Genomic DNA, 15,180 nt, shown 5'->3' on the forward strand with positions numbered 1-15,180 from the left:
ACGGTGGTGAGACCAGAGCAGGAGCCAAAGCCCAGGACTGAAGCAGAGTGTCCCTAGTGGGGCACAGCCAGTATCCAGGATCCAGGTCTGGTGGGGGATTTTGCATGTAGAGTGGGCCAGTTCTACCTGCCCTGCACATGTGTTGACTCCTCAGTGGGTCTTTGCTTAGCCCCCCAACACACATGTGACAGTGTCCCAAGGAGCCTGAGCAAGCAGCAGGTCTATGTGGAGCAGGAGCCAAGGGGAACATGGCATCTCAGAGAGGGTTTCACCCCAACATCAGTGGTGTGGAGGCTGAGAATCTCCTTCTAACCAGAGGAGTTGATGGCAGCTTTTTGACAAGGCCTAGTGAGAGTAACCCTGGAGATTTTACTGTGTCTGTTAGAAGAAATGGAGCGGTCTATCACATCAAGGTTCAGAACACTGGGGACTACTATGACCTCTATGGTGGGAAGAAGTTTGCCACCTTGGCTGAACTCCTCCAGTACTACATGGAACATCACGAGCAGCTAAAAGAAAAGAACGGAGATGTTGTTGAGCTCAAGTACCCACTGAATTGTGCAGACCCAACCTGTGAAAGGTGGTTCCATGGTCCCTTGTCTGGAAAAGAAGCAGAGAAACTGCTAATGGAGAAGGGTAAGCATGACAGCTTTCTTGTTCGAGGGAGCCAGAGATACCCTGGAGACTTTGTTCTCTCTGTCGTCACAGGTGATGACAAATGGAAGAGCAATGACGGCAAGTCCAAAGTGAGCCACGTTATGATCCGATGTCAGGAACTGAAATATGATGTTGGTGGAGGAGAGTATTTTGACTCTTTGAGAGACCTGGTGGAGCATTACAAGAAGAACCCTATTGTGGCGACACTTGGCATAGTCCTGCAGCTCAAGCAGCCTCTCAACACAACTCGTATTAATGCTACTGAAATTGAAAGCAGGGTTCGAGAGCTAAGCAAGGTAGCTGAGACCACAGGTATGGCCAAACAGGGCTTTTGGGAAGAATTTGAGACACTACAGAAACAGGAATACAAATTTCTCTATAGCCAAAAAGAAGGTCGAAGACAAGAAAATAAAAACAAAAATAGATACAAAAACATCCTGCCATTCGATCACACTAGGGTTGTCCTGCACGATGGCGATCCCAATGAGCCTGTTTCTGATTACATCAATGCGAACATCATCATGCCTGAATTTGAAGCCAAGTGCCACAATTCAAAACCCAAAAAGAGCTACATTGCCACTCAAGGCTGCCTGCAGAACACGGTGAATGATTTCTGGAGGATGGTGTTCCAGGAGAACTCTCAAGTCATCAGCATGACCACAAAGGAGGTGGAGAGAGGGAAGAGCAAATGTGTCAAGTACTGGCCTGATGAGTATGCACTCAAAGACTATGGGGTCATACGTGTTAGGAACATCAAAGAAAGTGCTGCTCCTAACTACACCTTAAGAGAACTCAAACTCTCCAAGGTTGGACAAGGAAATACAGAGAGAACTGTCTGGCATTACCACTTTCAGACATGGCCCGACCATGGTGTGCCCAGTGACCCTGGAGGTGTGCTGGACTTCCTGGAGGAGGTCCACCACAAGCAGGAGAGCATCATGGATGCAGGCCCTGTTGTAGTTCACTGCAATACTGGAATTGGCAGGACAGGAACATTCATTGTGATTGATATCCTTATTGACATCATTAGAGAGAAAGGTGTTGACCATGACATTGATGTTTCTAAAACCATTCAGATGGTGCGGTCCCAGAGGCCAGGAGTGGTCCAGAAAGAGGCACAGTACCGGTTCATCTACATGGCTGTCCAGCATTACATCCAGAGGCTGCAGCACAGGATCAAGGAGGAACATAAAAGCAAAAGGAAAGGACACAAATATATCAACAGTAAGAATTTCCTGGTGAAACAGACAACCAGTGACCAGAACTTCATGCCACAATGCACTCAAACACCATTCAGTGCAGAAGTGAGGGAGGTTCTGGGCTTGGAACATAGATCATTACCATGTCCCACGAGCATCAGAAGTTTCCCAAGAACCCTGGATGACTCTAAGAAGGATGATAATAGCTTCCAGAGGAGGGACAGTATCTCCAACAGGGTTTTCTATGAAGAGTTCCAGGCACTGGCAAGACGTGTTGACTGTGTGGAGCACTCCATAGGTAGCATCATGTCCAAGATTGATGCTGTGGTTGTCAAGCTTAAGACCATGGAAAATGTGTATAAACAGTCGAGGTAGATGTTAGGTGCTATTCTGTTTTGGCAGTTATATTTTCCATTTGCAGGAGAAATCATTCATCTACAAATTGAGTTAGCACTAAGATAATCCCCTGGCCACTCATGACCAGCATAATTGATGTGAGCTGAGTTAACTTTTAAATGATGGGATGTACGTGGCTTTTGACATATGGGTTTTACATTGTCCCATAGCTTTCCCTGCTATGTGAAAGTGGCAGTATCAGGGAAATGCAGAGCTTTGGTAAACACTATCCACAAGTACCAGAGAGAGACAGTGGGCTGAATACAAACACTAGTTTAACTCAAGAAACCCTGTTAATGGACATTGTAAAGAAAAGCAATTATCTAAGTTTCATCTCAAAATTGTAAAAATTCCTTTGTTATTGCCTGATTCTTGTTGCTTCTTACTATAAGGAGGAGTTCAGATACCAGTTTTTGCCACAGTCTTACAAGTCCATCTCTGGCTGTGCTCTCAGGGAGATTTATTTACTTATTTTTTCATTTTTATTTTTTCCTGGAATAAAGTTTGCTTCTGGTTTACTAGACTTCGGTGGTTTTTTTGTACAACCCCCTGTGGACCTAACATTTTGGTGACCCATACAGGGAAGCACAAACTTGGTTCTGGGGGGGGGCACCCCAGTCTCTGGTCTCTGGTAAACTTTATTTTTACTGTTTTTACCAATTGATAGGTTTCTGGTTTTATCTTGTATCTGGTGTCTGGACAGTCTGGGGATTCAAGAAGATCTAGTAGACATGCTTCTAATCTCAGAGCCTAAGGGAAATGGGGGATGCTCCAATTCCTCCTCTGGCCATTGGGTCATTTGTTTATGACCCTTTAGGACTGATAAGGGCTCATGTGACCCAACATGCAGCAATGTCTTGTCAATTCTGTTTAATTGTCATAGCATGTTAACAGTTGTCTACTGTCAGGCTCATGTGGTGTTGGTAAATTCTTTTTTTTTTCTTTTTTTGGGGGGGATTTTCGAGACAGGGTTTCTCCGTAGCTTTTGATTCCTGTCCTGGAACTAGCTCTTGTAGACCAGGCTGGTCTCGAACTCAAAGAGATCCGCCTGCCTCTGCCTCCCGAGTGCTGGGATTAAAGGCGTGCACCACCACCACCTGGTGACTGTTAGTAAATTCATGTCTACCCTGGGCTAAGGTACTGTAGCCCCAGGCTGGCTTGTCAAGGATAAGTCAGGAGGACAGAGGCAAGTAGAGGCACCTACAAGGCCAGGTACCAATATGGCCACTATCAGCCACTTGTCCCAGAAAATAATTGGTTTTGGTCTCACAAAATGACACGTGTTCCAAAGCTGCACAGCGGGAAGCATGAGAGTGGAGCAGCAGTGGGACCAAAGCCATCAGGAAAGCAGGAGCTGATGCAGAGGCCATAGAGGGGTGCTGCATACTGGCTTGCTTTCTCTGTGATGATTCTAGTTTCTGTCAAGTTGACATAAAACTAGTCAGTATACCCCTAGTAAAGTTTGTCTGGTTGACTGCTGAGATCTTGCTTTCCCCACCTTCTTATTTTTTAAATCAGCAGAAGAAAAAATATTCATTCCTGTAACTGTCTAGCCTGTCCCAGCATAGACCAGCAAGACCTAACTACGTCACAGCCCCACCCATGGCCCCTCTTTTCCCACCACTCTACAGTCCCTCCCTTGTCCCCTTTTCTCACCTCCTAGGCCCAGCACTTCAGTCTCTGATGGAAACTGTCCTGGGAAGAACAGAACCCCCTCCTCTGGGAGACCCTCCGGCCCCATTATGCTTAACCCAAGGATGGTCTCCGGGTTCTGGGACCTCTCCGCTTGGATTGCCCCAGCTCTACAGACATGGCCTGCTGCTCCCCTTCACCTGTACCTCACTTCCCAGCTCTGCTTCATATAAGCACTAAAAGATCTCTGCCACCTTTGTCTGTTCTCCTTTGCTCCTTGTCTGCCCTTCAGATGCTCTGCTGCACCCTCTGATCACAGCAGGACCCCAACATGGCCCTTCTCCTGAACCCAGCAGCCCACAGCAGCCCAGGTCATGGGGCCACAAGCAGCTTGGGCTCAAAACTCAGGGCTCCTTCCTCCTTAAATGGTCAATTCAGGCTGAGACAGACTGGCCTGCTGCTGGGTCTTTCTGCCCCTCTGAGCATTCCTGGGCCCTGTTCCTCACTACAAACCAGCAGCAGCTGCTGCCTTCCTAGCCTTTCCTCTTCAGTCACAGCTGCCCCATTGGAGCAGCCTGGGTCTCACTGGGTTTCTGGTGTACCATGTGGCTTTCCTCCCAGGGCTAGGGATGTCTGCATGCTTGGCTTGTGGCTGTAGCTGGACATGGAGGTAGCAACTGACTGTGTTGCACAGGCTGACTTCACACTGTTCAGGAGAAGCTTCTGCCCCTCAATTGCTGGGATGACATGTGTGCTGCCATGCTGGCTAGAAAATAGGTTCAGTCAAAGACAGGGATGTGAGGTCCTGGGACTTCAACAGCAGGGATGACAAAGTTGAGTGCCAAGACATCTTGGACTATGTCTAACAGTGGGGGTCTCCACAAAGACTCTGTCACCCTCAGGACATGGCTATGTTAATAAAACTAGATAGTAAACAAACCTGTCAGAGGTTACAAACAAGACTGCCAAGCTGGGACCACTCAGTGGCAAGGTGCTCACTTGGCATTGTGAGGGCCCAAGATCTATCCCTGCCATCAGAAAACAAACATCTGCTTGTGATGGCTTAGCATATGTGAGGGCCTGGGCTCCATCCTCAGGACTAAACCCCAATACCACGAAACGATCACTGTCAACAATGTGTTACTGAGTACAATTCTCATGACCCTTATCGTGTAAGGAAAGAAGCAACTCCCTCAAGTTGTCTTTGACCCCTACATGCTCCTACCCCCTCCACACACACAGAAAGTGTAGTTAAGAAAAACAAGAAGCAGGGCAGTTGCTGGTGCACCCCTTTTAAAGCACATGGGAGGCAGAGGCAGGTGAATCTCTGAGTTTGAGGCCAGCCCGGTCTACAGAGCGAGTTCTGGGACACCCAGCACTGCACAGAAATCCTATTTCACAAACAAAACAAAACAAAACAAATTGGGTCTGAGGAGCTCTTGCTGCTCTTCCAGGAGATCTGAGTTTGTTTCCCAAGATCCACACTGGGAGGCTCACCAGGTTTCCTAGTGGAAATTCTATATGTGTCCCTGTGCCGCTGGCACCTGTCCACCATAGGGACTGCAGCTTTCTATGCAGATCTGACCTCCAGAGCAGCACCTTCAAGGGGCTTGTCCTGCATCTACTCAAAGGCGAGTTTTTAAGGGCCCCACCTGCCAGAAGGAAGGGAGTACCACTTAGAATAGAGACTGGAGGAGGGTGTTCTTTGCATACAGAATGCAAGGTAAGTCCAGAGGTCCTTCTTAGTATCTCTGGCCGAGGGGTGGTGTGAGTGTACATGGCTTCAAAACGTCCCTCTAATGCCCAGCGGGTCCGAGTGTACCCAAGCCTGGAGTACTACACAGCAGAAAAAAAATGACATTTTGAATTTTGGAGAAAAATGGATGGAGCTAGAAAACATTATTTTGAGTGAGGTAACAGACCCAGAAAGACAATTATCGCATGTACTCACTCATAGGTGGTTTTTAAACATAAAGCAAAGAAAACCAGCCTGCAAACCACAACCCCAGAGAACTTAGACAACAATGAAGACTCTAAGAGAGACTTACATAGATCTAATCTACATGGGAAGTATAAAGTATAAAAAGACAAGGTCTCCTGAGTAAATTGGGAGCATGGGGACCTTGGAGGAGGGCTGAAGGGAGGAGAAGTGAGGCAGGGAAGGGAGCAGAGAAAATGTAGAGCTCAATAAAAATCAGTAAAATAAATAAATAAATAAAAAATAACTGGGGCAGAATTGGGGACACAGAGATCAAGGCTTGGAATGAGGGGAGTCTATTATGATTCCTGTGAAGAGGGGGCTGACTCCAGCCAAACACAGAAAGCCATGTCAAGGATTAACCCAAGATGACAAGAGCAGAGACCCCATAGCTCTGCTCTTTGTGACACTTGCTGTGGCCCCTGCTTTTGTTTGTCTCAACTGACTTTTCCAGTCAACTACCAGGAGACAGTCCTTATTTATTCCTATCTTCTTAAACTTAACGCAGCTCATATCTGTTGTTATCGTTAATCAAGAATGGTGTGTGTGGGGGTGGATGTGTTGGTCTCTCAGTTTGCAGAGAGATGCTTCAGTTTTGTAAGTAGAGCTATGGGTTATAAAGCGGAGTAACCCGCTGTTAATACTTAATCCTTAAGTTGCTGAGAAAGCTGCTGACATTCTGCTCTCATTCTCCTAGGCTTACAACTTTATATTTCTTTACTTCTATGTTCTTATTTTTGGAATCTACATTTTTATATTCTTATTCTTGGATTATATGTTATATATGTTCAAGCCACACTCAATTTCTCAGACCAATTCCTGTTGCCTATGAGTCAAGACATGAGAATGCTCAGCTCCTTCTCTAGCACCATATGTGCCTGCATGCTTCCTAGGTTCCCACCATGATGATAAGGAACTAAATCTCTGTGAGCTATCACAATTAAAGACTTGCCGTGGTCTTTGTGTTTGTTCACAGCAATGGAAACCCAGAACTAAGACAACAAGCAAGAGGACAAAAAATGGAAATTTGGAAAATGTTTGTCATTTAAAAGGTATTTTCATGGGGTGCCAATTGGCGTGTCTGTTGAAAAATAATATAAAGGAACCTTTTAGTAATAGGAATATCTTTTTCATAATCTTATCAAGATTCACACCTGGTTCTCTGGTTGGATGTAATTTGGCCTTAAAAGGAGGATACCACGATAGAACATCCCCATTGTCTCAGTGTGCGGGTGCACCCCTCGTGGTCCTGAGTGCCTTGCTCATGCTCTCTCTCCTTCTGCTCCTGATTTGGACCTTCAGATTTCAGTCCAGTGCTCCAATGTGGGTCTCTGTCTCTGTCTCCTTTCATCACCTGATGAAGGTTAATATTCAGGAGGATGCCTATATGTTTTTCTTTGGGTTCACCTTCTTATTTAGCTTCTCTAGGATCAAGAATTATAGGCTCAATGTCCTTTATTTATGGCTAGAAACCAAATATGAGTGAGTACATCCCATGTTCCTCTTTTTGGGTCTGGCTTACCTCACTCAGGATAGTGTTTTCTATTTCCATCCATTTGTATGCAAAATTCAAGAAGTCCTTGTTTTTTACTGTTGAGTAGTACTCTAATATGTATATATTCCATACTTTCTTCATCCATTCTTCCATTGAAGGGCATCTAGGTTGTTTCCAGGTTCTGGCTATTACAAACAATGTTGCTATGAACATAGTTGAGCATATACTTTTGTTGTATGATAGGGCCTCTCTTGGGTATATTCCCAAGAGTGGTATTGCTGGGTCCAGGGGTAGGTTGATCCCAAATTTCCCGAGAAACCGCCAAGCTGGCCTAGGTCTGAAAAAACATGGGATAAAACCAGACTTGCTGAACATAGCGGACAATGAGGACTACTGAGAACTCAAGAACAATTGCAATGGGTTTTTGATCCTACTGCATGTACTGGCTTTGGGGGAGCCTAGGCAGTTTGGATGCTCACCTCACTAGACCTGGATGGAGGTGGGTGGTCCTTGGACTTCCCACAGGGCAGGGAACCCTGATTGCTCTTCGAGCTGATGAGGGCGGGAGACTTGATTGGAGGAGGGAGAGGAAAATGGGAGGCGGTGGCGGGGAGGAGGCAGAAATCTTTAATAAATAAATAAATTTAAAAAAAGGAGGATACCACATCATAAATTGTATCAAGGCCAGGCCAAACCGGATAATACCCAGGACTTCATCCCATATCAGGGGAGATGCCCAGAAGTGTGGGTCCCAAGCCACTCTCAGAAGTTCCAAACCAAAGTAGCAGATGTCCCAACACCAGAATCAACAAAACCAACCAAGCAGCTGTTCATGGTACCACAAAGGCTGATGGTTATCAGTGCAGCCTCATGGTCAGTGATGCAATAGAGTTACCAAGGACATGGAGAGTGTCACCTATCAATTGTGCCAAACATGCACAAGACCCTCAGAAGACCTGTCCTGTCAACATCTTATCATGTAAGGCGGGGCTTCATGATGGGGGCATGGACAGGCATTGTCTTCAATGGTGTAAACACTAGTAAGGTACTCATTTTCCTGTACACAACCCTTCCACACCCATGTTCTTGACAGCAGCCCTGATGTCATTCACTAAAATGCTATGGAAAAACATTTTGAAATGTTACTGGAAAAATAAAAGACACGAAAACAGACGGACTAGTTGGGAAGAGAGAGGGGATGAATAGGAGTGAGTGAATAAGTGAAGGTAAAGAAAGATCACTACTACAAAAGCGTGTCCCATACATACATAAAAGATGAGAATGAAATTTATGTTATTCATAATTAATATATGCTAATAAAGGTATTATAAAAAGGCCAATGGTTCATGAGGAACAACACCCAAGACTGACTAACATCTGGCCTCCACATACATGGAGGGGTATCCACATGAATATGCACCTACATGTACACAGCAACAACAAAAACAGAAAACCTGCATGTCAGGTACAGTGAACTGGTATATGCATTAAAAAAAATCAGACTAGAATACACTTGAAAACACCCAGTCCTCGGGGCTCCTACTGTCACACATGGTATAATGTTTTGATGCTGGGAGTGATATTTACCAAGATTCAGACACCCTAAATTTAGATTCCCCTAAACTTCCAATAGAGAGCAAGGTAGTGTGTGTGTGTGTGTTGTGTGTGTGTTGATAAAGATCAAACCCCATCTATGCTAGGCAGGCAGTCTACCATTGACCTACACCCTCAGCCATACTCTCTGGAAATGGCTATGAAAGGAGCACCGGAAATGGGTTAAGGGACTAAGACCCTAGGTCACCATAGGTATCTTGATTTTTGGTGATGGTAAGTTTTCCTATGGGATAAGATTTAGGATATGGGCAAAAGCCATGTTTCAACTGGCTGTGTTACAGTTGTCACACTGGAAACTTACTAGAACGTCTGACCCTGTCACTTCAATTTGGCCTTTTGGTGGTGACACCTTACATTCTGTCCAGGTCAATTCTCACAGTGGTACAGTTTATATGCCATAGACACTCCCAGGTATGTGGACAGTGAACTTCAAGATTCAGCATCTTGGAACCTCCCCTTCATTGCACTTTGTAGGTCATAAGGTTGGAGAGCGGCATCACATGCCTACTATTAATGCTCATGCCGTTCTGGATCTCACTGATGATAGCTGCCTGTTTAGCCTGATGTGCAGATGCAGGACTTCACTGTTTCAGCATTCACCTGCAAGATGCCAGGGAACTTTAGCAATGCACATCTGGAGACTCCCATGACAATGGCTTTCATCCTTGGTTTCCTGGGGCTTTTTAATAAGTATTTGTTATAATTTTTATACCATTTTCTCAACCACAAAATTTATTTTCATTTGTGTGTGTGTGTCTGAGAGTATGTTACCTGAGGGATTATACATGAAATACATGAAGACAAGAAGTGGGGATTGGATTCTTGAGGTGCTCTGATTAAGACAAGCAGTGATGTAAAAAACAGAGATGGACTATACCAAGAAGGAGCAGACCCAAGATGCTGTGGTCTTTTGTTTTGTTTTTGGTGGGTGGAAGGGCTGTGTGTGCACATGAATGTAGGTACTCTTGGAGGCCAGAGAGAGCATTGAATCTCACAGAACTGAACTTACAAATTATTATGCTCCGCCATATAGATGCTGGGAACTGAAATTCAGCCCTCTGCAAGAGCAGAAAGAGCTCAAACACTTTTGAGAATTACATTTATTTATTTCAGGTGGGTGAATACCAGGTCATAATAATGCCTAAACATGATATAACTATTCCAAGAAGAAGGCAAATACATTATGCATTAGATCTGATCAAAATTATGCCTAATTTTATTTAACTATTTCTATACAACTGCAAACACATTATAAAAAAAATTACAATAAGTGCCAATGTCCCTAGAGGGCCATTTTTTTAATACCTCAAGTTTAAGTATGATAACCATCGATATTCTCCTTTTTGGGCATGAGTTTATTTTTATTATTTTTTATTTTTACATCCCAACCAAAATTTCCCCTCCCTCCTCTTTTCTCAGTAACTCCCTCCTACCTCCATTGCTCTCACTCCCCATCCATTCCTCCTCCTCTTTTTACTCCTCAGAAAAAGGTGGACTTCGTGTGGATACCTGCCAGACATATTCTATCAAGTAGTGGCGAGATTAGGCATGTCCTCTTCTATTAAGGATGGATGCAGCAATCCTGTAGGAAGAATGGGTCCCAAAAGCAAGCAACAGAGACAGGCCCTGCACCCACTGTTAGGAGTCCCACAAGAACACAAGTTACACAACTGTAACATGTGCACAGAGGGCCTAGGTCAGTCCCATGCATGCTCTCTTGATGGTGGTTCAGTCTCTGTGAGCCACTGTGATCCCAGGTTAGGTAATTCTGTGGGATTTCTTGTGGTGCTCCTGTCCCCACTGGCTCCTACAAAAATTTAATTATTTTTGCCGGGCGAAGGTGGCGCACGCCTTTAATCCCAGCACTTGGGAGGCAGAGGTAGGCGGATCTCTGTGAGTTCGAGACCAGCCTGGTCTAGAGAGCTAGTTCCAGGACAGGGTCCAAAGCCACAGAGAAACCCTGTCTCGAAAAAAAAAATTTAATTATTTTTTATTATTTTATATGTATTGGTGTTTTGCCTTCATGTAGGCCTCTGTGAGACTGTCAGATCCTCTGGAATTGGAGTTACAGTTTTGAGCTGTCTATAATTTTTTCATTATTATAAACATTTATTTCTCTATTTTGACATTTTAAAAAATATTTATTTATTTATTATGTATACAATATTCTATTTGTGTGTCTGCCTGCCGGCCAGAAGAGAACACCAGACCCCATTACAGATGGTTGTGAGCCACCATGTGATTGCTGAGAATTGAACTCAGGACCTTTGGAAGAGCAGGCAATTCTCTTAACCTCTGAGCCATCTCTCCAGTCCTCTATTCTGACATTTTAAAATAAACTTTCATATAATGAATGTGTGAAGATCTACTCTACTGATAGGTATTTGAAATAATAATAATATTTGTTTAATTATTTAGGGAGAGTAGGACTATATATAATACATATTCAGTAATATATTGATATTATATAATATATATTCATAAATATAAAGGTATGTTTGTATATACTTCAAATGGAGATCAACATCTATCAGTTAAATAAACAACCCACTAGAATGAGACTAGATGTATCAACACATGACTAATTCACTAACAGCGAGAAGTCATAAAGAGTGAGGAACAAGGCAGTAATGCATGCTGGAGGCTGTATAGTGGACAATCCAAACACTTAGCATGTGAGGCTGAGAGCCAAGAAGACCTGAATTTGAATCCTGCCCTCCTACAGTTCATAGCACTGTCTTCTATGAGTTATTTCATTTCCCCTGAGCCTCTGTTCCCCATTCTGTACAATGGGCATAATAATGCTAACCATATTACAGGATTGTTATAGGTTGAACTGAGATGACACCAGTAAGTCTGTTGATACTGGACCTGCCATATCACCAGCATTCCGTTCCTTGTTGGAATATCCACCTGATAACATGAGATAGCTTGGAAACTGCGATCACTTTGTAAAAATGAAAAAGAATTGATTTTCTGTCTGTAGGTATGTGTGTCTCTTGTCTGTAGGTCCCCATACCTTGAGACACATATATGGCAAGGTGATGCTTTTGGTTTGTATTGTTTGATTGAGAGTTTTGCTTTTATTTTTCAGTTAGTATCTTGTATAATCATAGTGTCCTCAAACTCACTGTATAGCTGAGCACTGTTTTGATCTCTTGATCTTTCTGCTATCACCTCCCAAATGCTGAGTTTTAGGTCTGTATCATAAAGTCCATCTGGTTCTAACTTCCTTTATTTGTTTCAGAGTCTTATTATGTAGCCCTAGTGGGCTTTGGACTTGCTATGTAGAGCAGGCTGGCCTCAAGCTCAAAGAGATGGACCTGCCTCTGCCTCCCAAGTACTGCAATTCAGAGGTATTCACCATCACACCCTGGTTGTAACTTCTAGGAATATCATTCCTTTAACCTGGAATTCTCTGTAGTCTTGAGGAACCACAGTCCTGTCACAAGGTTGGTGAATTCTGGAATCTTCTCTCCTGCCAAAGATACTTGGGGTAAGCTGACCACCCAGATGAAGACCGTCTAAGAGGCCTCCTTGGCCTCCTTCACTAGTCAGACAGGTTCATCCTCGTAGTGTTGTGGACTATTCTAGGTCATATTTTTCTTCTTTCTTTTTCTTTTGCCTTTCTGAGATGGGGTTTCTCTATGGAGCCCAGGCTGTACTGGAGCTCACCCTGTAGATCAGGCTGGCCTCAAACTCACAGAGTATCACCTGCCTTTGCCTCCTGTGAACTGGGATTAAATTCTGGGCCACTTCCCCCTATGGCATGTGTGTGTGTGAGTGCATGTGTGTGGAGGTCAGGAGACAACTGGAGTCAAGTTTTCCTTCTGCCGTGAGGGTTCTGAGGACTGAACTCAGGTCATCAGACTTAGTGGCAAGCACCTTTATTTACTGACCCATCTATCTGCTCAGTCCCGTATTCATGTACAGACATTCACATTGATTTTTCTCTTCTTTGTCTATTTTAGAAGATTTGGGGATCCCTTCTGTGTGACTAAGAAGTTAAGCTGGTTATGCCTTAACCTGTCTTCTCTTTCCTGGATCTTGAACTTGTATGCTAGCGACTTTTATTTACTTGAAAAAAAATCCTCTATATTGGGTCAAGCCTAGAATCCCAGCATTTGGCAGGCTGAGAGAGGAGAATCATTCTGGAGCCAGCCTGGGCCAGAGTGAGATCCAGTCTCAAACAATAACAAAAGGCCTGGAGACTTAGCTCAGCAGATAAGAACACTGGCTTCTCTTCCAGAGGACCCAGGTTCAATTCCCAGCACACATATGGCTGCTCAAAACTGCCTGTGATTCCAGTTTCAGGGAATCCAACACCTTCACCCAAACATTTGTGCAGGCAAAACACAAATCACATTAAATATAGGTAAATAAATTATTAAAAACACCGATAACAACAAAAATCTCTGGAAGTACCCAGAAAGAAATGACAATAGACTTGCGGGGCTTTCTGGGCAGTTTAAGGTGGTATGGGAGAGAAATTTGATCATCTGATCCACAATTTTCAATGGTTTATTTATTTGTTTGTTTTTGTCATTGTTAGAATTTTACTGATTTGGGCAGTTTGGTAATTTTTATTTATTTATTGGAGGGGTGTGTCCTGGAGGTCAAAGAACAACTTGCTGGAGTTTGTTCTTTCCTTTCATCATGAATGTTCTGAGGACCAAACTCAGGTTGTCAGGCCTGGCTACAAGCACCTTTACTTGCAGAGCCTTATTGCCAGCCCAGTCCCGTGTTTTTTTTTTTTTTTTTTTTTTTTTTGTTTGAACTATTTTGTAAAGATTTGTTGTTTTGCCGGGCGATGGTGGCACACGCCTTTAATTCCAGCACTCGGGAGGAAGAGGCAGGTGGATCTCTGTGAGTTCGAGGCCAGCCTGGTCTACAAGAGCTAGTTCCAGGACAGGAACCAAAAGCTACGGAGAAACCCTGTCTCGAAAAATCAAAAAAAAAAAAAAAAAAAAAAAAGAATTGTTTTACTTCACTGTATGTAATATACTGTATGTGAATAGAGCAGATGGTTTGACATCCTTAACCACCACGGAAACAAAAACTGTAACTACCTGGAAGTTTCATCTTATTCCATCCATAATGGACCAGATGAAAGAAAGAAATGATAGCGCATGCCTCTGAGGATGTGGGGAAAGAGGAACACTTATTCATTGCTGGTGGGAGTGTAAACTGGTACAGCCACTACTGAATCAGTGAGGAGGCTTCTCAGGGCTGAAAATAGATATACCTCTGAATCCAGCTCTACAACTCTTGGACATACACACAAAGAGCCTCACCTGCATCAGCACACCAATGCTCACTACTTTTCTCTCCAGAAAGTGGAAACAGCTTAGATGTCTATCAAGAGAGGAAGGGATAATGGAAATATAATCCATTTATACAATGGGATATTATTCAGCTGTGAAAACAAAATGTAATTATAAAATTTGCAGGTAAATAATGGATTGAAAAAAAATCCTACTAAGTGAGGTGACCAAGACCAAAACAGACAAATAATGTGTTTTTTCCCACTTTATACATGGATGCTATCTTTAAATGTGTTTCATTTAGGATATAAACAGAGGTCAGGTATCTACGAAGGGTTTGGTAGGGTACAGGCTCTTAAAAAAACAGAAAATTGAATAAAGTGTTACAACAGAATAAGGGAAGATTCAGTGGAGGAGGTAGGTGGGTGGGCAAAGTAAAGGAAGGTATATGGGAAGTGTGGTCGTTTGAATAAGAATTGCCCCCATAGGCTAATATAATTTTATATTTGACATCAGGAAGTGGCATTTTTGAAAGGATTAGGAGGTATAGTCTTATTGGAGTAGGTGCAGCTTTGTTAGAGGAAGTGTGTCCAGACCCAGTGACTCTCTATTCCTGCTCCCTGCTGGTGTAGATGTAGAACTTTCAGCTCCTCCAGCACCATGTCTGCCTGCATGCCACCATGCTTCCCACAATACTGATAATGGACTAAGCCTCTGAAAGTGTAAGCAAGCTGCAATTAAATGCTTTCATTTATAAGAGTTGTTATGGTGTCTTTATACAGCAATAGAATATTGGCTAAAACAGGGAGGTTGAAAAGCTCTATTGATACCTGGAACTCTAGAAGTTTCCTGAAATATGCACATATATAAAACGTTTAAAGATGGTTACTATGTGATGGGGAAGACAGTACTCCAGTTAGATATCATATGCTATAAAATCAAATT

The 15,180-nt window shown here is 43.5% G+C and overlaps 1 protein-coding gene across 1 annotated transcript; it reads left to right on the forward strand.

The window, feature by feature from the left end:
- The first annotated feature begins 248 nt into the window (after window positions 1–248).
- Window positions 249–2,231, forward strand: LOC121445401 (tyrosine-protein phosphatase non-receptor type 11-like). Its single transcript, XM_041647538.1, has one exon. It carries the CDS (start codon window positions 249–251, stop codon window positions 2,229–2,231), a length of 1,983 nt encoding a protein of 660 aa, XP_041503472.1.
- Window positions 2,232–15,180: the final 12,949 nt, after the last annotated feature.

Source organism: Microtus oregoni, unplaced genomic scaffold (genome assembly GCF_018167655.1).
Source record: "Microtus oregoni isolate MIOR12 unplaced genomic scaffold, Mior012 000184F_ref0000333, whole genome shotgun sequence".
NCBI classification, from domain to species: Eukaryota; Metazoa; Chordata; class Mammalia; order Rodentia; family Cricetidae; genus Microtus; species Microtus oregoni.

What these genes read in the sequence shown, in the direction of transcription:
- LOC121445401 (XM_041647538.1), top strand. Translation starts at nt 249, where the DNA reads ATGGCATCTCAGAGAGGGTTTCACCCCAACATCAGTGGTGTGGAGGCT.